Source organism: Acanthisitta chloris, unplaced genomic scaffold (genome assembly GCF_000695815.1).
Source record: "Acanthisitta chloris isolate BGI_N310 unplaced genomic scaffold, ASM69581v1 scaffold10780, whole genome shotgun sequence".
NCBI classification, from domain to species: domain Eukaryota; kingdom Metazoa; phylum Chordata; class Aves; order Passeriformes; family Acanthisittidae; genus Acanthisitta; species Acanthisitta chloris.
This window is the reverse complement of record NW_008651101.1, coordinates 1-22,799: the sequence shown is the minus strand read 5'-3', so window position 1 is coordinate 22,799 and position 22,799 is coordinate 1. Positions and strand designations below refer to the sequence as shown.

General features: G+C 37.6%; 1 protein-coding gene across 2 annotated transcripts in view; it reads right to left on the bottom strand.

Annotated features, from left to right (window-relative positions):
* GLRB (glycine receptor, beta) overlaps positions 1-21,814 on the bottom strand; it is a 48,420-nt gene extending 26,606 nt beyond the window's left edge. Inside the window, exons 1-3 of one of the 2 annotated variants that reach the window (XM_009071707.1) lie at positions 21,661-21,814; positions 9,189-9,295; positions 6,546-6,613 (exon numbers count right to left, since the gene is read on the bottom strand). In XM_009071707.1, the coding sequence (XP_009069955.1) occupies positions 6,546-6,613; positions 9,189-9,295; positions 21,661-21,782 (297 nt within the window). In that variant the 5' untranslated portion in view covers positions 21,783-21,814. The remainder of the gene's footprint in view (positions 1-6,545; positions 6,614-9,188; positions 9,296-21,660) is intronic. The other variant, XM_009071715.1, reaches the window with a different exon arrangement.
* Between the last annotated feature and the right edge of the window lie 985 nt (positions 21,815-22,799).

Genomic DNA, 22,799 nt, shown 5'->3' with positions numbered 1-22,799 from the left:
AGCAGGACTATTGCTGAAGGATGGCCAGTAGTAGAGCCATGCTCAATGAGAATCTAATTTTGCTTTTGGGAATTGGAGTAGCATGTGTCTCAGGGCAAAATGATACACGCTCTGTCCTCAGTGAAAGCTGTGTGCATCCAAAGGAAAAATCTGACCCAGTATGTCAGTTATGATTTTTCAGTCTCATCTCTAAATCTTTTTGCTCTTTGCATTTACATCTACATTTAAGCCAGTGCCACATTTTTATGTATATGTAAACTAGGCCGATCCAATACAGAAAAAGATTAAAGATATAGTTGAAATAAAGTTAAAAACCCCCAAACAAATAAACCAAAGTTCTATATGTAAGATAATTTTTATCTCCAGTCTTCTCAGTTGCCCTCTATGGTGTGCTGTGTTTTTTCATGATTGTCTATTAGGTACAAAGTCTCCTGAGACAAGGGCTGTGTTTTAGAGCAGTGAAAACACTACTACTGCTTTACAATTATAGCAAAAAATGCTAGAAATCTGTGAGTGAATGTTCTCAACATATTTTTTGTTTACCTACATATTCTGTACACAAACTAATTTTATAAAGTTGATTATTTTGCACATTAATGCCCTCTTACACAATTTTTGCGGATACTATGTGAGTTATCTTTTGTTGCACTTACATTTACAGTCCAAAGCAGGTACCACGTTGAGACAGTCATGCTAACTTCAACAGGAAGGAGTTCACTTAGCTAAGACCTCATGCAGAATAATTTACCTTGCTGATTTACCCTGGAAATTGAAATACAGTGCCCACTTTCCCATGTCCAGTCCACCAGATATTTCTTTATTACACTATACTGTGTAATATTTTTCCTTACTGCATGGTAAGGAAAAGCAAAGCATCAAAACTAAGTACTTGTTACCTGTTAGTATTCTGTTTTGGAAAAAATATACATAGTTTGACTCTTACTTGTATAAAGACCTATATTGTCTTGGCGAAGTAAAGAAGAAGCAAAAAATGTTAATATGCAGTGACTTTCTACTGGAAGGCTCTCATAGAGAAGCTTCAGAACTGGAGGAAATTCAAGTCATTATCTCAGAAAGCATCTTTTCAATTACATGTATAGAACTGAAAATTTCCTTTACTTGCTTCTTGATGAAGTTCCCAGTCCACATGCACTTCTTGTCTCAGTGAAAAAAAAAAATTACACTAAACCACGTCAGAAAAACACTGCATACCATTCATGCTCACAAGCAGTACACTATTTGTTACACCAAAATCTATTTCACCATAAACAAGTGCATTATCCTATTTTAACAAAATAAGATGCCTCCCCAAAGCCATAGGCAAATGATAAGCAGGGTCCAACACTTGCCTTCAGCTTACCCATTCAGAAGAAGATGTTTACATCACTGAAAAGCAGAATGTACTGGCAAAATAAGAATTGGAAGTAAGATCAGGTGGATGCTATTTTGTTTCCTTCCTCGCTCTATTACAAATGAACTTAAAAAAACACCAAAAAAATGGGATGTTGCAAGATTTTTCAGAACTTGATTCTGTTCCCATTTAAGTCAATGGAAGAAAAATCCCATTAATCTAAAATAGGTAGCTTCTAGAAACCTGTGACAGGGGTACTTGGAGAGGAAGGCCACCACATAATTTGAGGCAATACAGAAAATGCAAAGGGAAGCAATGAGATGCCACAATACAAAACTGTGGCTACCCTGACAATGATGTGCAGAAGGGCTGCTTCTTACCACAGTATGAGCTATTACAGCATCTGGCAGCAATATGGACTATGATCTGGTATAAATCTCTTTTGAAAGAAGTCTGCATCCAGTCCTCTCAAATTTGTGTGATGAATTTTAAGATTCAGTATGTGCACTACAACTAGGTTCAACAGGGGCTGAAGAAGCAGCCTGCATGAAGCACATGGTCTCCCTGCTGTGCATTTTAGAAATGTTTTGCTGAATATTGCAGAGTGATTGCCATTTTATGACAAAGGAGAGTCAAATAGCAACTAAAGAGCCTGAAACTAGGCTCAGAGGGTGCAAGAGATAGTCATCAGCATTAGAGCTAGGAGGACCTGTCAGGTAGAAAGGCACAGTGAAGTATTCTACAGGGCTTTGTTTTCCCATGTAACTCCAACAGAAGGCAAGTTGTTTTCAGGGAGGTTGAAAGGGGAGGCATTCTAGGAAATATTTCAAATGCAGCCTACTAAATAGTGGGCACGTGGCCAGAAAACCTCCTCAGGCCAGGAACCAGGCATAGTCTATACATCTCTCTGGAAAATGGAGCACATAGTAGATGATGTAAGATCTTCTACATAAACTGCACTCGTACAAAGAAAGGAAGCATGATAGTACTTTAATAAAGTTGAAAATTTCATTTTTAAGATTAAAATACGGAAACTGAATTTTTGTTTATTTACATAAATATTTAAAAGACCTTTCTGCAAGGCTTTAAAGGAGAAGGAAGCAGTGGTGTTTTGTCATTTGAGTCAGTAAAGGAAGATTCAATGCAAGTAAAAACCTTGATTATAGATTCTGCAGACAGAGACAGGTCATCATCACAGCTAAAACATCATAGCCCTATGGGTATTTATACCAGAAACCCTCTATCCCTAGGAATCCTTGACTGGTCAAGGTCACATATAGAAACGGTTTCTATATGTGACATAATCACCCTATTACCCCACAAGTCTACAGTCTGAAAATACATGTGCAAAATCAGAAGTGGTGTTAGCATGGGGATCTATTGTGGTCTAATGAGCTCGAAGGAAACAAGTTACAATATTCAAGATAAAGGAAGCTACTGGAAGGTAACAGATCTGGCATACGCTCTTCTCCATTTCATCTGTACAAATTCTGATTCTCTCTGTAGTCAACTAATTTGTTGTTTAGCTTTTCCAGGTAACTTGCATGATAATTAAGTGAAAATATTGCAATTCTCTTGAGTATTCAACAACACAACATGAACACTACCCTTTCTAGACACAGAGCAAGCATTTGCCCTTCAGATTCTTCAAGGGCTTGATTAAAGCAATACAGTCCTCTGGGCATAAGATTCACCCTATGGGTACTATCTTGCTTTAAAACGATATTCCTTCAAAAATGTCAAAGCTTTTCTATAAAGAAATTTCTGCTTCTCTTAAAACTAAGATGGCTGTACCTCAGTGGGAAGTAATCTCTACTCTTCTTTGCTGAGGATGCAAAGAATGCAATCATCACGGGACCAGAAGGACAGCAAGCAAGGCCTTTTCTCACTAGCACTCTACATATTTCTTGGCTGGGCCTTCTACCACCAACTCACTTCCAATCACGAGACACCCATGGTTACTTTTCCCCACACTTCCATCATGCAAAAGGAGGAATCATCACTTTGGCATGGCTATAGCAAGGTACTTTACTCCCAGATAGATCTTGCAAAAACTCAGGAGTTCAATTATTACAGCCAGGAGTAGCCACAGAACCATCACAATACTTCATTGATGGAAATACTTAGAAATATATTATTTCACAAATTTTGGTATCACTCCAAACAGTTTAGTAACTTCTGGCAATTTTAGAGACAGTCAAGAAATCAATATTCTTCATGATTCTCGCTAATGCCAGAGACAGCGGAGATGCAGACAGCCACTCTGCTCTCCAGCATCAAGGGACCTTTTCAGTAGTTCTTGTCCTACTGCAAATGTCTCCCTTTCTGAATGCAAGAGGACCCCCTGGTCCTTCACAGGCTGGTGCCTCAGCTCCAGGATATACTTTTCCTGTGATTCTGGAGGTACAAGTCTTCTCCTAGTCCAGGGGACCTGCTTCTACTGTCTGGTGCATTACCCAGACCATATGAAGTCAAGTACCAACCTATCCCCAAGAGAGCAGTGGTTCCTGAATGTCCACAGAACCCAATGCTCACTGCAACAGGAAGAATTCGCCATGTGATAGATGGAAGAACAGTGACTGTTTATTTTGCTAGTGCTCCCTGTGACACAATAAGGCAATCAAGAAGTAATCAAAGTTTCACGTAACAATGCTTAGCCATCATGTTGATCGGCTGGAGACAGAAATACAATCAAAAGCATAAATTAATGTAAAGATGGTGTCCAAAGTTCTGAAATATAGACAAGAGCACAACTCATTGCAGTGGGTTGACCCTGACTGCATGCCAGGCACTCACCAAAGCTGCTCTCTCACTCCCCTCTGCAAATGGACAGGAGAGAGAAATGGATAGGGAGAGAGTCTTCCCACAAGCAGCAGTTCTCCACGCTGCTGCAGCATGGGTCACTCTCCACAGGGTGCAGTCCAGCCCCACAGGGACAGCCTGCTCCAGCATGGGTCCCTCACAGGATCACAAGTCCTACCAGGAATTCTGCTCCATTGTGGGTCTCCTCTCTCCATGGGTCCACAGGCCCCTGTCAGGAACTTGCTCCAGCAAGGGCTCCCCATGGGTTCACAGCCTCCTTTGGGAATCCACCTGCTCTGGCATGGGTCTCCTCCATGGGCTGCAGGGGGACAGCTGCTTCACCATGGTCTTCACCACAGGCTGCAGGGAATCCTCAGCTCTGGAGCCTGGAGTACCATCACCCTCTCCTTCTCCACTGACCTTGGTGTCTGCATAGTTGTTCCTCTCACATATTCTCGCTCCTCTCTTCTCTGGCTGCAATTACTTCTGTGCAATAACTTTTTTTCTTTCTTAAATATGCTATCACAGAGGCCTTACTACCATTACTGATTGGCTCGGCCTTGCCACAGTGGTGAGTCCATCCTGGAGCCACTGGCATTGGCTCTGCTGGACATGGGGAAGCTTCTAGCAGCTTCTTACAGAAGCCACCCCTGTAGCCTTCCTCCCCACTGCCAAAACCTGGCCACGCACAGCCACTACACTTATTTTACAGAACATCCTAGCAAACTTGTGAGTGACCATATCAGGAATTCACAGACAGGCATACATGCATTGCTATAGAGAGCATACTTATATTTTCTTGGAACAGGGTAGGGGGCAACATAGCCCTGACATTCACATTTTTGTACTACTTAAATCTGGGTAAATTGTTAAAAAAAGCCTCTATAAAAGTCACTTTTTAAAGCATGCAATAAATTTTAGAAACTTGAAAGAGCCATCTGGCCTAATATACCTGACATTTTAGACACTTATCTCACTCCTACTCTCCTGCTTTTCCTCCCTGCTCCTCTTTAAACTTGAGTCCTCTTTTTGTTTTCAGAAATAAATCTTGGGGCATCTTCGACAAACTTACATTTTTTTGTTTAATATGACTTCCCACGAATGCCATTAATTGTTTTACTATCATTTGCAATCAAATCTAAATCTTTATTCACTCATAGCTAAAGAAACGGGTTTCTGGCCAAGCTGTTTAAAAGCTGTTTTGGAATGTTTAACTCTGAGCAGCTCTGCAGTCCTACTATAATGTCATTAGGGCATCATGTAAGCTGGTTCTGAATGTTAAGTGGGCACTTCCAACAACAACAAAATGTTTTATTGTTTATTAGTGGTATTATGATTTATTGCTTCTCTGCCATTATGAGTCAGAATGCTGCCTTAGTCACAGCATTAAAAACCAAGCAGCCTGATTTTGGGAACTGCCTCAGTACTTTAGATGCAGTAGATCACCACAAAAGTGATCAGGGTATAGCTCAGAACTCCCACCCTGAGTGCATGCCCTGGCTGTGGCCTCCCATGTACTGGCACGACATGTGCACTCCCCCCCTTCTTTACACAAAAGAAAAACCCTGATCAGGTCAGAACATCTTTGACAATTAAATGCATTTTCCAGCAATGTTTTTGATAGTGTTTATTGGAAACACCATTGCAAAAAATATCAAGTCTCAAAATATTGGAAAAGGCTTTGCTGAAATGACTAATTTTGAAATTGATTTTATTTTCTGAAGAAACAAAAGAAGTTACAATTGCAAATGAGGATTTTTTGGTCCTGTAATTGACATGTTGCAATTTTCTGACTGAACTTGAAACATATTTTTAGAAACTACACTCCTCAGTTTATCTCTCTCACACAGTAAATAAACTGGAGTAAGAGTATAGTCATTAATGGTCTATTCCTTTACTAGTCCTCCTAGTCATCCATGATTTACTTCCATCCTCAGATCGACATAAAACAGAGAACCTGGATGGTTCATCCTTATGCATATCCTTTTTCTCTCATACACAGTCCCAGTATTTTTTTAAAATAATACACCAAGCAACCTATATATTAACTCTCAGGAAGATGATTTAATCCATAAGACCAAATGGGTTCTTCCACAGAACTTAATAACTTATGGAAACAAGTGTATCTCTTGCACATTAGAAACCATGGATTTCTTTTCATGTAAATCAGATTCTAAAAGCTACAATAATCTGTGGACAAACATAGAGTGAAATAGGTTAATAGATTAATCGCAAAAAACAGACTCGGTCAACCACTAACCCCATTAACTTAATTTTCAGTTCCTACAACCACAACAATCATTTTTACTTTACAGCTCATAATCCTCAACCTGAAGTTTCATTTAATAAGAAAATCTTCAGGTGTGCTCTATTAATTTCATTTCAGCCTTACCATAGTTGTCTCTTGAATTGACCCAAAGCTGTTAATGAAGATGTTAACCGCAACATCGACTGGAATTCCTTTAAAAAAAAAATCTCCAGTGAATTGCACAATCCAGTAAAGGTACATTATCCTTCATTTAAAGATCCTTTATTCTGGTATCAAAATGTAAAGTATTTTTTGTAGGGTCATACACTTTATTTTTTCAAGTTAGTACAGAAACAGTTTTCAAAAGCTGTGATTTAATGTATTTCCATTGAAAGCCAACAGAAATCACAAACTCTCCAACCTAGTGATAAGAAAACAGAAAAAAAATCCTCAGTCCAGAGAGCTAATCTTAAAGCATTTCACAGACCATAAATCTAAATGAGTAATTTTTGAATTTCATGATTTGCAGTTATCACAGAATGCACAACCAGTACTACTTTTGCACACAGCGTAATGGACAGAGGCAATTCACATTTCCAGCAGCAGACACTTTTAACTGTCAAGGTCATAATGATGATCTAGCATCTCAAATTACCTGTTTATGATTTATGATGAGACATTTACTTATACTGTAAGAGGATACCTCTTTGTGCAAGTCAAGTACATAACTGTCAAGTATGAATACAGGCAGATAAAAACTACTGCATGCAGCTCTCACAGCTATCTAGCCTTGGTGCAATAGAGCTGGAAAGCTGCTTCATTTTACAGTGGTTACCAATTTGCCAAGAAAAATTTCTAGAAGCCAGCAGCTGTAAAGATATTAAGATGCTCTGGATTTTTTTCTCTTTTCCACAGCCAGGATTCCCATAGTTGAAGAGGGATAGTGTGACAGCTGCTACATCTGTCCTCTGTCACCCTGCGGGAACTGATTGGCAGTCATTTAATCTGGTGTTAACAGAGAGTTATCATGAAGCAAGGAGAAGTGGCCTGATGGTTGTGAGAACTAATTATGGTCCACTAGTTTTATTTAGCATCTATATGTTGTGAATGTCAGTATGTCCACTAGATGCATGTATCTGATCTCTTCTACACAAATACTCAATTCCTTGGGTTTCTCCCTGCTTTCGACAACAAAGGAGATACAAGGATATATGAAGACGATTATGACAGGCTAAGCAAATACAGTACAAAGTAATAAATGCCTCCTCTAACAGTTTGCTTGTCTGCGTAAGATATGTTGGTGTGCATTTAATACATAAATTCAAACTCATTCTTTTGGTTCACCAGAAATTTACAAAGATAAAATTTCACTTTTATCAGTTAAACCAGTTTGTGAATTTTCTATAAAAACCAGACTACTTAATTGTGATGCTTTTGGTTATGCAATAAGCATAATACTTCTTTTAATGCCTGATGCATGTGACAGAGCACCCCTCACATCACTAGTAGCCAAGAGTGTACTCTCTCTTCCAGATTTGAATAGAAAGTGCCATCCAAGAAAATCACTCATGTGTGAGGAACATTTTAACATGGGCACACCACTTGTCAGAAAATGTTTTTTCTTCGACCTCCCTGTGAGTTAACATTCCATGTCCTCCCTATTCCTTCTGTCTTGATTCTCACCAGACTGCCAGCAGGGTTATCAAAAATACAAAGAAATCTGCAGTCTGCTTTGCAATCACCAGCAGGTTATGCTGAAGAACAGGTAGAGAAGAGGTTGGATGTTTAGTGTTTATGACAGGGATCAGTGTTGCAAACACATAAATATGGCTCTACAGAGCATAAGAAAGAAGCAGTGCACTTGCTGAGAACTGAGTTGAGTACACTTATAAAACAGGTAAAACATAGCATCTGAAAATAGTCTCTTCAAAAGCACAATAAAGATTACAGATTTCCAAATTTTTCAGACTAGTGATATGCATGTTAAAATACCTCTTAATATACACATAATTATATGTGAGTTTTAAAATGACAGAATTGATTTATGTAAACTGCATTGTCTGCATGTAAGAAAATTGTCTATGTCCTTTTCTAAAAGGGAAATAATCTAATTCCTGGAAAATGTAACTTACAGCTGTGTGTTATTAGACGTTTTGCACAGAAAATGTATTCCAACCTTTTCTGCATATGTAAGGAAGTCATACTTGCCTACATGGAAGAATCCTACAACATCTGACAACCAGGGCAATGTTTTAAAGGCAGAGAATATGCTTCAATGCATTATCTATTTGAATTCCAAATGCGTGTAAGCTTTATAACTAAAATATCTTTAATGGATTTAATAACTGTATGGTTTTCAAATAGTGATACTGCTGATCCAAAGTTCTTATAGTAACCTTAAAGGATGTCTATAGAGAAATTTGATGTTTCAAAACACTGTAAAGCAGAGATACTACTAAAGTCTAACTAAAATGTAAGGATAAAAAGACATTTTACAAACTTATAAACTTTTCCTATAAAGTCTATTTCTACTTTTAAAAATTCTTTTATAAAATAAAATTAATAATAATAAAGCATCACATACTATTATGATCATGAAATACTAACACATTATCTTTCAGCTCAGAAGGGTAAATACCTTCTGCAGTTTCACACTATCTAGTGAAATATTCATTTAAAAAACCCCAAACAGATATTTAGGTTATTAATATTATCTCTACGTAAGTTTTCTATGGGTGAAAAGAATAATTCCAAAAATTAAAACAAAGGATAAATTATCTAACAAACCTTTGAAATTAGGCCTTATCCTGGGATCGTACGTGAGCAATAGCCTATTCAAGATATTGCTGGTAGAATTAGCAGGTACTCTTGCAAGGTCTTCAGCTGACTGCTGTCTGTAAAAAAAAGTTCATTAGTTACTATCAAGATGGAAACAACTGTGTGCTTATACTTATTTTAAAGTAACGCCGTGTCATTTAATGAGCAAAATATTGTCATTATTTTCAGCTTTCATACTGTATAGTCTTCCTTGCCTTAAGACGTTTCAGTAGTTTCCAAGAAACTGTAATAAACACAAAAGCTCTCCTGTATGCTCTGTAAACCTGGAAACAAATAAACCACAATTCACTAATTGTTCCCTTCCCTCCTACCATAAATATCCAGAGGGACCTGATTTCTTCATCAGCAGAAAGCAGACACCTGAACTATTTTTACTGACTGTCAGATTAGGAACTTCAGTAAATTGACAGTCACTTTGTAGAGGTGCCAAACCATGCAGAGGCTTTTGGCTGTCTCCTGCTCTTGCATGACATCGCCAGCTATTCCACCCAGAACTGGAGGATTGCATAATCTCATTGTCAAGAGCTAATAAAAGCTTTGTTACAGAAAACGAGGCCTGAGACTCTCCTCTGGTTTTGCAGGGGGAATTGAAACATCTTCAATTACGTTGTTGTTATTGTGATGGGTGTTAAATTAAAACCATTACTACAATTAAAAAGAACCTGTGACAGGCAAATGCAGCTACAAGAGTACCTGAAATGGAGTGGAATAAAAAGCACTAAGGGTGCATCAGTCCCCACCCCAGCTACTTTATGCACCTAGCAAGCTGATAATATCATGTAAATTAATTTGGATGTTGTGCACAAAACCTGTTCCTGACAGTTTCAAATTTTGAATTCTGTATCATAATAACTTTCCCGTGCCTTTCATGACTAGTCTGCTGACTTTCTGTTATTGTAATTTAGCAAACAAGATGCCATGTAAAAACAAGACAAACACTCTACAGAGGTATGTCATAATCCCTCTCACAAACAAATCTATGAAAATATTTTCTAAAATGACCCAGTTTATTTCCTAAATGTTTTCCATAATCAGTATCAGCTGCCCTTGCCTCCTTTACCCTAATTTCTTTTTTTCGCTATTCTCTCCCATATCAATGTCAGTTTGACAGACCTACAAGTTATTCTTTATAACATCTCAGTTCATGGCTTTTTTTCTTCTTATCTTTCATATTCCTTCATGTCCTCTGGGATTTCTGCCTTATTCAAACATTTATTGAAGAAAATATTAACTCTCCAAAACGCTTTTAGCCAGTTTAAAAAAGTTGCATGAATGTATGAAACCTCTTGATTTTAAGATGTCCAATTATAGTAGCTCCTGTTCAGCATCTTTCTTATTGACTACTGGGAAAATAATTAATAAATGTCATTGTTATTTGATGGAAAATTGAAGATGAGACCACATCCTAGCCCTTGAAGAGCTTTTATGAATAACCTCACTTTTAAAAACAACTGGTTTGAATCAAACCATAAGGGAAACGGTAAATTTACCTACTGAAAAATTGTAGACGCAGAATCAACATTTACTCAGAATCCTACAGTGGAATTCATGCAGAAAATTGCACCTTTTTTGTCCCCTGTGTTAAACATATGTGAATGGATAGCTTTACTACACTTTAACTTAAAAACCTACTCTATCAAATTTTGAGTCTGGCTGTGCACATACCCATGTGCACAAGTTCCTCTTAATTAGCAAATTTTAACTGACTTGAAAATAGATTTCAACAAGGGAATGAAGCAATGATTAGAGGCACGAATAAACATAAAAACTCAGAGCTGTATTTCAATCATTAATGAAAACACACATTTGTCTTTTGCCAAAAGGGGTTACATTTGGAAACTTATTTGATGCATAAGAGCTTTTAAATTTTAAAATAGTAGCAAAGGAGAGCTTCTAATTACTTGTGATTTCCTTAGAAGAGTAATTACAGCTATGTGACCCGTCTGTGTATTTAGCATAGAGAGGCCAGGTAGCTTGTACCTGGTACCTAGTCACTAGTACTTAGTGCATATTCTGAGACAATATGACAGTTTCAGCTAGTATTAATCACCTCAAACAAAACATTTATGAACCCGCAGCATCCAGAGGTTCAATTCCAACAACTGTCTATAAGAACAGGTTGTATTCAAAACATTTTGGTGGAACAGGAGGAAATGAACTAGATCTGAATGAGTTGGTAGCACTCACTATGCCTTCCCAATGAGATTTAACCTCCTCAGTTACATTTAACAGCTAAAATGTTAAATAAAACTATGAAGGAGTTCCATATTATTAAAAATGTGTCAATCATTTATGATAACATCATTTTATTCTATATAGTCTCCTTGATACCTTTTGAGCATTTTATCCTTCACAAACAAAATAATCAGATTTCTGTTTTCCCTGTTGTATTCAGGATATTTCCAAAACTTACAGCTGCATAACTGTTTGGCAATTTTCTAGTATTTGCTTGACATTATAAATGAGGAAGAAATTATGGCAGTAAATAACCACTCAATCCTCCTTGAAATTTTGGACTACTCATCAGCCACTAGCAGGATAAGTATCCACTCCAAAGACTGCTCAGAGATGTAGCTACCAAAAAGTGTGTACCCATGAGTATAGCTTAAACTGTAACATACAGAATGAGAAAAGAATTTTGGAGCAGCATTAAGTGGCTGCAGCATATAATCACCCACCCATTTCTTGCACTAAACACTCTAAAACCCCTGTGACATTGCAACCACATAGGCGAACTCATTGCTCCACCAGAACTTACCCAGAGATAAACAGTCCGCTAATAAAACAAAGAAATTTTTACTTTTAGCAACATATGTTAACTTCCACTAATACGTCCTTTTTCTGTGTACAGTAAACCTTTGCTAATTTAATACTAAACCTAATAAACAGCAACAGATGTTCTAACTCCTTTGAATAATTGATAAATTCACCTTCAAACAATTCTCCCAGGGTTGAGTTTATAGGTTGTTATACATTACTTCAAACTGGATCATTATGTAAAAGAACTAATTTATTTCCTCATTTGGTCAGGCAGTTGGTCTAGATTATCCTTGTAGGTCCCTTCCGGCTGATCTATTCTATTCTATTCTATTCTATTCTATTCTATTCTATTCTATTCTATTCTATTCTATTCTATTCCTCTAATTTTGAGATGTGCTGTTTTCACTGATGACCTTTACCAATGAACAGGTTGCTACAGAAATATCATCAACCAGCTATGTATTCACATATTTTTGCAGGTACCACTAATTGGACAACAGGCATACACAAAGTTAAATGTTATGATCATTTTCCATTTTGAAGCAGGAACAAAACAGAAAGGATGCTCATTTAGCTATTAAAAATGCACTCTATACACTGTATTCTATCTGATACAAAAAGGTTCAGAGCAGTGCTTCCTTGCAAGTCACACATACTAATACCTAAAACATCTACATCAGATGTCTACAGCAATTACATTTATAAAAGGACAATTTACTTAACACAGACAACAGGATTTGTTTGAAATGATATATGAACAGTATAATGAAATATTAAAACACAACCAAGCAACAACTAATGAACAAACTTAAATCCTTTTTTCTGTAAACTACTTTTGCTATGGGTTATACAAAGAAGTTCATTAAATAGTGAAAAGAGTAATCTGAATCACACAGGATACCACAGACACATAAATGAAATACAGACGCTCATAAAATGGAATAAGGAAAAAAGTCTGAGAAATTAAATGAGTGAGCAAAAAATGGCAAAAGAAAGCCAAGTGCAGCTGACAGGTTTATTTTTCTCTTCAAATAAGAGGAATAAAGTGCTAGTTTTGTAAGAGCTGAGTTGCAGTGCAGAAGTATGTTAATACAAGTAACTGTTCAAGGCTGTTTGTTCAAAAGCCACCCATGAGAGGGGCCAAGGAGATGTACTGCACTGAGAAGACAGCAGTGGGAAGAACAGTGGCAGCACTGCCTTCTGGTAAAGAACACCATGACCACATCTGCTGCAAGCTGTTGGGTTGTGTTTTGAACTTAGGCAAGTATGTAAGTGTATGTATCCTCATTTACCTAAGAACCAAGTGAAATCCAACAGCATTGGCTGTTTTGAGTTAGGAGAAGAAGCACTGAGAGTCAGTAATTGCTGGTTTTAAAGGTCACTTTGAATGAAGTGGTTGAAATAGCTACTGGAAAAAAAGCCCTGCTGAGTATCAGTCACATTTTCACTGTGGTGTTTTACAGCATGCTGTCACTGAACTACCATTATTCAATAGCACTTATGCAACGAAACATCATCACAAGGACTGGATTTCCTTCAGAGACCCTTGCTGACCAAATGCCTAAATTTCACCCTCAAATAAATACATCATATATGTTAATTTTGGTGACTTAAGACATTATGCCATCTTCAGAGTGACAGAAGAGTAGAAGGACTTCACAGAATACTAAATGGGATGTGTTAGATGTTTGGATAAAGAGGCTGAGACTATTAATATTTACCTAAAGCCACAAACACCCCTGCTTAATTGGCCATTCTGGAATTAATTTATTAATGATAGGCAAATCTGTAGACTACATAAAGGAAAAAGAATTTGTGCTGAGATCTGCTTCCCTAGAAGAAGCATTACTTCTGCCTGCTGAAGGCTGAGTCCCATATAACAACACTCAGACCAACTAAGAACTTGTTTACACCCTTTCTAATTCAACCTCAAGCATTCCCATTTGTGAAAAGCTGATAACTAGCCTTAGATTTCCACAGCTGAAGCATGCATAGATTTCTATTTTTAATGTATTTATTTCAATATGTGTCAAATGTATGAGGAGCTGATGGAAAGAATTAACAAATGGAAATACAGCACTTTTCACAGTAATTGATGAGTTCTAAGCAAGACATGGTGAATGCCAACGGATAATGCAACACAAGTCTCACAGTGGCTATAAAGAGAATTTAAAAGCAAATAATAGTAATGCTAGAAATTGCCTTAACAAGAAGTTACTTAAGTAACAGTAAAAAATATCTCAAATAACCAACACAAAAAAAACCCCAAACCAGAAGTATAATTTTTGGTTTTTCTGACTAAAAAAAAAAAAGAAAGCAAATGGTATTGTGGCATTCTCAAATGTATTCTCACTTCTACAAACAGTGTCCTCAAAAGCCAGAAAGAAAACAAAGTGCAGTTAGTCTTTCAGCATAACATCTCAGTGTGATATGACGTCTCCCTCTGGTCTTTGGGAGGTTACATCTGGTATCACTGCTGAATTAAACAATTACTTTAAATACTGTATTCCATGGAATATGCAGTAAGGTGTCCAACTCCTCTTCCACTGCAGCTCTACACATTTTATCACTGCCTTTGAAGAACATGATCAAGATTTTCAGTTGCTGGCAAGAGATAAATATTTTCATGATTCACTAATCAAAATCCAGAAGTTTAGATAAGCAGATATGCATGACAAAAGGAAGCATGTATTACACTTGGTTTGAAATTCATATGGCTTCTTATGTATGTGTCAGGCAAGTGTGTCAGAAGACCTATCTCTATGGGTCATCATGACATTTAGTCTTGCAGAGCTCACTGAAGTTACAAGGAGCCCTTACTACATGCAGTGCTACAGCAAGATGAGTGGAGAAAAGAATATGAACAACATTCTACACAAGGAGAACCTTTGTCGTTTTATTAATTCACCTACTGCCCTGAACCCTAGTCTTAAAATCCCATTATACAGAAGAATCTCTAAGTTTAGAAGAGATCTTGAATGCACTTTTTACTTATGGCATGAGAATTAGGCAAAAAAAAACAACCAAAAGGCATGTCACAGGGATGTATTCACGTGCCACCTTATACACACTGCAGTCCAGACAGTCAGGTAGCATGACTATTCTATTGTTGGTGTTGGTTTAAAGCACGTAGTTTGGATAATCTAGCATTAAGCTTTACCTCTGCACAGTTTTAGATAACTGTCTAACACATAAAATATGTGTTCCAACGGACATTGTTCAGTTATCTCCAGTAAATTTCCTGTATGCTGCTGAAACAACAGATTTTAGTACAGTTTATCTAATCTACATGATGGAAACTGACATTTTAGTCATATAACATGGCAGTGCATATCTGAGAAAGGTAAAAATATGTTCTGGCAAACATAATATCTAGTATCTCACCATATATTGTAAGTACAATTTCCCTGATATAAACTATCAGTGTTCTAATTTGCAGGAATTTGATTTTCTGGGTGCAATAGCTCAAAACAGGTTAAAAACAGGTTAATACAAATCAGTGACATACAATATAATTCTTCTGAGTGATCACTCTGATCTCCACTATGTGTAATAGCTACATTTTCAAACTGTGCCAGGTGACATGTCTATTACCAGAAGATTAATTACAATTCCTGCAAGGAAAAGTGGTATTGCTAATTACATTAAAACTGTGGAACTCTGAGTAACCATTCATGTGTCTTCACAAATGCAGCTGACACCTAAACAGCTAAAATTAGGTACATATCTTCAGTACCTAAATTTGGAGGAAATGCAGTGTGGTGAACAAAGACAAAGGTTCATATCGCAAATTTTGAAACAGAAACCCAGACTGGACACCCCAAATTGTGAACTGTGAGTCATGGGAGTGAAATAACTCCTCTTTCACCTCACACTGTAGACAGATCACAGAGCAAAGCCTCCTGATCTGGGCATGTAGGCAACCTTCCTGCAACTGAGTGGTGTGAACAGCTCAGTTAGTGTCACTACTTCAGTCCTTGTCTATCAGAAACTTCTCAAGTCCAGCTTTGGTTTCACATTCAGCATTGTCAGGGTTGGACACCTTAAAAAGTATTAATATGGTGATCCCAGCATTGTCAGGGTTGGACACCTTAAAGAGTGTTAATATGGTGATCTGGAGTGCCTTATTATTCACTAAATTTAAGAAAAGCAAGCTGATTCATCTGCCTGCCACAGCCCCCAAAACAGAACCAGGTTAGGAACCAGGGATTTCACCCAGCCTGAACTAGTACTGCCCGCAGCAAGCTCACAGCAATATTTCCATTTCTAAAGGTATGCTGTTTGCTCCCAGCTAAAGCATCTCTGCAACCTGCAGAAGGAATCACCCGTGACCCCTGTGCATAACAGGTGTCCTGCTGTGTCCTGATACAGCACACAGATGTGAAACGTGACCAGCATCCAAATGTTTAAGGAAAACTACAGACATGTTTAAAGTAATTTATCCACATCAGTTCCTTGTCTCAGTCTTCTTTGTTCCAAATGCTCTAAGTACGGAGGGGGTAACAACAGATGAATCTTGGTAAAATCTAACCACCTGCACGGTGGTATAAGTGGAGATACACAAGGAAAGCTTAAGTTGAGAGACATTTATATAATTTGACTTGAGAACAGAACTTAGACCTCTGGTTTTCCTTGGGCATAGGTTTATGTGGTGCAATTTAACCCACAGATCCAAGGTTTTTCTCAGTCTGGAGGTTGTATATGAAATACAAAGTCTGTAACTTTTCCATACAGTTGTAGTGCCTCATCACTACATTGTTCAGAATGGAGTAAACACTGCTCACTGGGAGGGAAAACTACTGAACAAGAACCAGCCTACCACACTTAATTACTGTTTTACAAGAGAACTTAGGTTTTGCTTATACAACTTTATCTTTTACTCCCCAGTGCTTTCATCCACTCTGAAAACAAATTCCCAAACCTACTGGAATGTGGTCCTCTCTGTCCAGGATCACGGCTTTCCATGAGAGTTACATGCTACAGAATAATTAAACCACTGACCAACTGCTGTTACTATGAGGCAAAAGAACTTTTATAGGAACCAGACCTGGGCTCTGCAATGTATACTGTCAGATATAACTGGCTCCACAACCAAATTCAGGCTTTTCTTTCACTGCATTACATCTTCTCCCATAAACTGCATTAACCTTCCCATCATACCTATGAATGAAAATGTTCACAGATTATCAAGTGGTCTCAACAAGATGCCAGTGAAGAGAGAGATGATTCTGCTTTCCCACCATTTACATTTTGGGGATGATCACATAATACAGACAGAGAGGCTGGGTATATCCAAACACTTGATAAAAGAGCTCTAGTCCATGGAAAGGTGTAGGTATATGACATACTTTGAACTTCTACTTTAATCTTTACGGGAAGAGCATGTCAGAAGCTGAAAGTTAACCAAGAGAAATTTTAGGACAGACTTTCATACAACTCTATTGTTTTAAACACATCAGAGGCTTCTTTCCCCTAGTTCCACTGTCTTTTGTTGTTGCTTTTTAAAAGAAGCTGTTTATTGAACCTTGGCATCTGTGACCTTTCTAAGCTTCTGCCCTGGCAGATGGCACAAGCCATGTTTTCTGGAGGGCTTAGAGGGCCATTTCACAGTTTCTGAAGTAGCTGATATGCTTTATTGAATACAAGCCAAAATATGATTTGTACTCCTGCTTTGTGGGTAAAAACGTCTCTACAGATATTATACACTATTAGGTTAATCACCTATATGGATATAAATCTCCATGTGGAGAAATGCACTAAGGTGAAGAGGGATGCTGTTTTAAAAGCACAGTCTTGACATCCAGACAAAACAATGAGATTTGGCGACTGAGGTTATGCTCTCAGCATTGCTGCAGTATTAGGGACACTGAGGGATCCTCAGAAATGAACACTGTGCAAGTGAACAGCTGAGTCATACTAAAACTATAATTAACAGGGATAGCTGTGATGATGAGCACAATTATAACTGGTTTTGTTAGCTGCTATTTGACACTCTTAACATCTCTATGCCTTCTATAACACTGTCATAACCAGATTTCCCTTTCCTTATAATTTCATTTGTCTAGAGATCTTGCAAGCAGTTTTGAGCAAGCAGTTTTGAGCAAGCAGCTCAAACATCATAAAATAACAGAAGTGTTTATTATGATGAAACAAAAGAAAAAACAATTTTCAGCAGTGTTCTTAGAAAAAGTCACAGCTAACTGTCCAACATGTTTAACAGAAACAGGTAGCATAAGGAATCATGAAGAGCAAAGGTAATACTGGTATGGGTAGTCTGAGAGCAAGGAAGAGATCAAGTGACTAAATCCATCTGCTGCTGTACCAAAATCATCTGTATTCAGTATAGAGAATTTTGAAATGAAGATTTGTAAACAGAAGAACATAATAAAATTTTTTTTTCTTGAAGAGGTGGACCTGATTGGTTTTTTTAAAAAAAGATTTTCCATGGAAACAAAAGGCAAAATTTTTGCTACATTAAAGCTTTATATTTTATTGCATTATGCATCTGTGGAAGCCAGTTTCCCAGATTTATGCTGCAAAACTCTATTACAGCATTTTAGGCCTAATATGTCAATTTCTTTGTTAATCAACAAAGATTCAGGAATCAGACACAAGTATAATTACTCCATGTTTCACTTGGAAAGCCTGAGGTAAGAGGGAAAATGATCTAAATGCAAGATGTGAAATCTTACATCTGTTCTAAGCAAGCATTAAATCAAAGCAAGAACCAAGTGATTAAGCATCAGCTACAAGAAACCCTTCAATGAAAGAGCTGGGAAAAACAGTTTCAGCAGCAAATGAAAATAAACTAGCAAATCAAGTCCCTAACACACAGTGCACTGAGAAGTACAGCATCATGAATTATCACAAGGAAGAGGTTTTGGTCTAAGATACAAATGAGAATTTTCCTAATTGCAGGAAGCAAATATCTGTTTATGAGACAATAATGAACTTTTTATGGGGTTTCTAATCAGCCTGTTTTCAGCTTACCCTAATGGCAGCTGATTTCATGCCAGAGGGGCACATTCGGTGAAAGGCTTGTATTCTGGAGAGCCATAAAAGGAAAAGTTCAAGTACGCTTAGTTTTCATACAAACAAACTCAGGCTAAAGTCCCAAACCAGTCTTATAACCATCCATTTCTTAGCATTCAACATAAGGAACTTGGGCAGTAACATCATATTCAGTATAAATCTTTCCTGAAAAGTTATTTGCACAGATCCGAATTTCATTATAAATTTTGTAAAAGAAAACTGTTCCTTACATAATTACTAGAGCCTTTTTTTTTTCCTCTTGAAGAGGCAAAATTTAGCATTTCACATGTTGTAAGGAAACAAAAGGTAATAATTTGTTACAATTAAGCTTTAAATTTTATTGCACCAGTAACAATGCAAATTAAAGGAGATTAAGACTTTAACTTATAAATGTATGTATTCGTTAGGAATTTGCACTGATCAATTTTACAAATCATACAAAAATCGCATTTGTTTTCTTTTAAAAAGATACAATGCATTCTTCTAAAATATTCTTTTATGCTTTACTGGGAAATTTTTCATTCAGACACTTCCTTGGGGATTATTTTTAGTAAATCCTTATAGTATCACTTAATTCCCAGTCCACAGAATTGTGTTCTGGTTTGTTTCCGAGGAAAGATTCTTTACTTTTTTCACACAGGAAAAAATTATTAAGAGTAGGCAGCCTTTTTTACAACAGAGTGTCAACAAGTCAAGAAGTTTCGTGAGAGATCATTTTAAAAATGCTGACGATTCAAAGTTTGCCAACAGCAGCCTGAGCTAAGAGAGCATTAGATAATTTCTCTGCAAGACAGAACTGACTTTCATTGCTTATTCACATGAGAGGTCTTCTAGATGCCAACCACAAAATCAGCACTCCTGCAACCCTGCTATTACAAGTGGTTGTCTCTCAAGCTGTGAACTTCAGCCAAGTAAGGTATAGATTTGTTCATTATTCAGAAAATGACCAGGGCTTATTGCCATGGCAAGTATTTCTAGCCAGCAACACTGCAGACGTGATACATCAGACAAATACTGGATTCCACCAGTATTTTCACAGAAAGCTTCAACTGGGTGGAAATTTTCACTTTGAAAATTATAGCATTTATTCCACGTTTTTGAAGTATATTGGTGACACCCTATTTAACGGGCACCAAGAAATACTGGGTTTAAGAGAAAAACAAACAACAAAAAATTCACTCACTTATTAAGAAAAAATGACATCAGTGTTCTAAATTCTACTAAGATCAAGTCAAGAACAGGGGGAAATCCTGGCTGCTTCAGTAAGACCAGGGAAGATCTGGATTCAGTTCCCAGCAATGTAACTCACTTTCCACGGGATTCCATGCTGATGCCTGTCCTAGGAACTATGACATTTCTCACCTTGCTATAAACCTCAGACTAAAAGCTTCATGCAGAACTCATATTAACTATTCAAAGGGGAAAGAACAGGCAGGAGTCATTTCCAATGAGTCAAGACATTTGAGGCTTGTATCTTACATGTATTCAAATCCAAGGACAAATCTCATTTTTAAGGTTTGATATATTAAAAAAAAAAAAAGAAGGAAAACATGCACCATGTGTAGAAATTTCCTAAAAAGTTCAGGTTACAAATAAACACCACTGTCAATATTTAAAAATAGTGTGAACTTTTAAAAGTATTAACAATGCTTCTGTCTGGTTATTCTACTTTTTGTTTTGCTTTGTTTTTTCTTTGGAAAAAGTCTATTAATGTTAAATAGCTGGTCTAATATTTCACACTTCTTCTACGCTCAAAAAAGAAATATGTATTAAATTTGTCTAAACAATTTTATCATTTCAGGCATAGTATTTTTCTACACTTACTGGCAACTTATCATATTCCATCAGTCTTTTCCTAAGATATTTACAACATAATACTAAAAAATGTGCAACAGTGCCCAAGAAAAGGACAGGAACAGCATTCACAAATAAAACTTTCGCACTGTCCTATGGATCACAACATAAAACAAGGTAGACATTAGAAAGTATTTTTAACATCAAGTAATCATAGGTGTCTAGAGCACATTCTCTATTCAGCTGGGCAATCATATTTTAATTTCTGTATTTTTACAGTGAGATTATTCCATAAGGACAAGCTGTATAAGCAACAGTCAATTCAACTCCATAGAAGTTATAAAACCGTAAATCATTGATGGAAGATGTTGAAGACCTTAGTTCTACTCAACATGCAATAAGAACATGCATAGGACAAGCCTTCTCTTACAACACTAGCTGACCAAAATCTGAATTTCAGTCTGACAGTTTTGATCCTACTTGCTTTCATCAGCACACCTGCAACATGATGCTCGACAGCACAGCACTACGGGACTGTGTTACTGTGTCCCCATAAACAGCAAGACACCGGCTTAGAATCCCTCATCAGGAAAGAAATTACTTACTAGGGCTTAGATTTTTCCTTTCATTAAAACAGAGGGCCTGCTGCAGAAGAGACACTTTGATAGAACTTAACTATGAAGCTGGTCAAAGCCTCTTCCTCCCATCCCCACCACAGACCCCGTTCTTTCAGCAGAAAGCATTGCCTTCTACTTCAATTGACACATAATTTCCACTGTTAAAAATATGGCAGGATCACCATCATACAAAAGCATAAAAGAAACCAGAAACATACGATGGACACAGATATTGCTTCTTTTTCCCCTTTCCTTTCTTTGAAGACTTCTCTTTGGAACAGACTTCTTCAACCCATACGGAGAATGAGATGAAAAATAAAACCGCTAGTAAGAACTTCATCTTGAAGATTAAGCTTCAGAGAAACCTTCAGTCTGCGGCAAAAGAGAGAGGTTTATGTTAGGTTAGATACAGCAAAAAGGAAACATATACCTAAAAAAAAGTAAACAAAAGTTTGGTTGGTTTTGGTTTTGCTGTTGCTGTTGTTCTTAGTTGCCTTGGGACAAAGAGTCTGTTGAGATGGTATCTGTGATGTGGAGCTGATAAAGGCAATTTTCTGAAAGTCAAATAGCTTCTCAAAATTGAGCCTGACAGTGAGGAACAGATTTAAATGCAAGTTTGCTCCAGTGTGTTTAAGAAAAGAAACGGGATGTTCTTCGAAGGCTGCCTAACCCAAAATACTCAGAAACTTGGACACAGGATTTCTCACCAGAAATGTCACAGATCAACTGCATCAAATATGATGCCAACCAGTCATCTAGCAAGGCAAAGAACTGCAATCCCTCTACGACCTTGCATAGATAAAACAGCAATCGTGTATATGGTAGTTACGAGAAAGGGTTGCAAATATAATTTTATGTACAGAATTTAAGCACAACTATTTTTCATGAAGCATTCTCACTGCGGAGCCAGCACTGACAGGGCCTTGCGAAGATGATTAAACACAACCCGCGATGCTGTGCTTTACTGCATCGTGCTCAGTTTAGCATTTTAACTTCTTGGGGGCAAAAGCACATAGCCAGTCCCTGGCCCTTGGGGTTTGTGTTTTGCCCAGAGATCCCTACCTGCCCCTGGTCACAGCCCCGCAGCACCGCGGGCATTTTCCATTTGTTTCCCATCCCACAGATAATTCCCAGGCATTTCCTTGGGCCAACGGAAATCTCGCAGACGCCTCAGAACCTGCTGCATTTTCCACTTTTATTGATTCAGCCTTCTTTCCCCGTGCTTTTTCAGAAGCAGTGCCTCTCCCTCCTCCCCCTGCCTCCGGGAGGCACCGGGATGCTCCAACTCTCCCTTCCCCGGGAGCCGCAGCGTCCCAATCCGTCCAGGACGGTGAGGGCGGCGGAGCTGCCCCTGCTG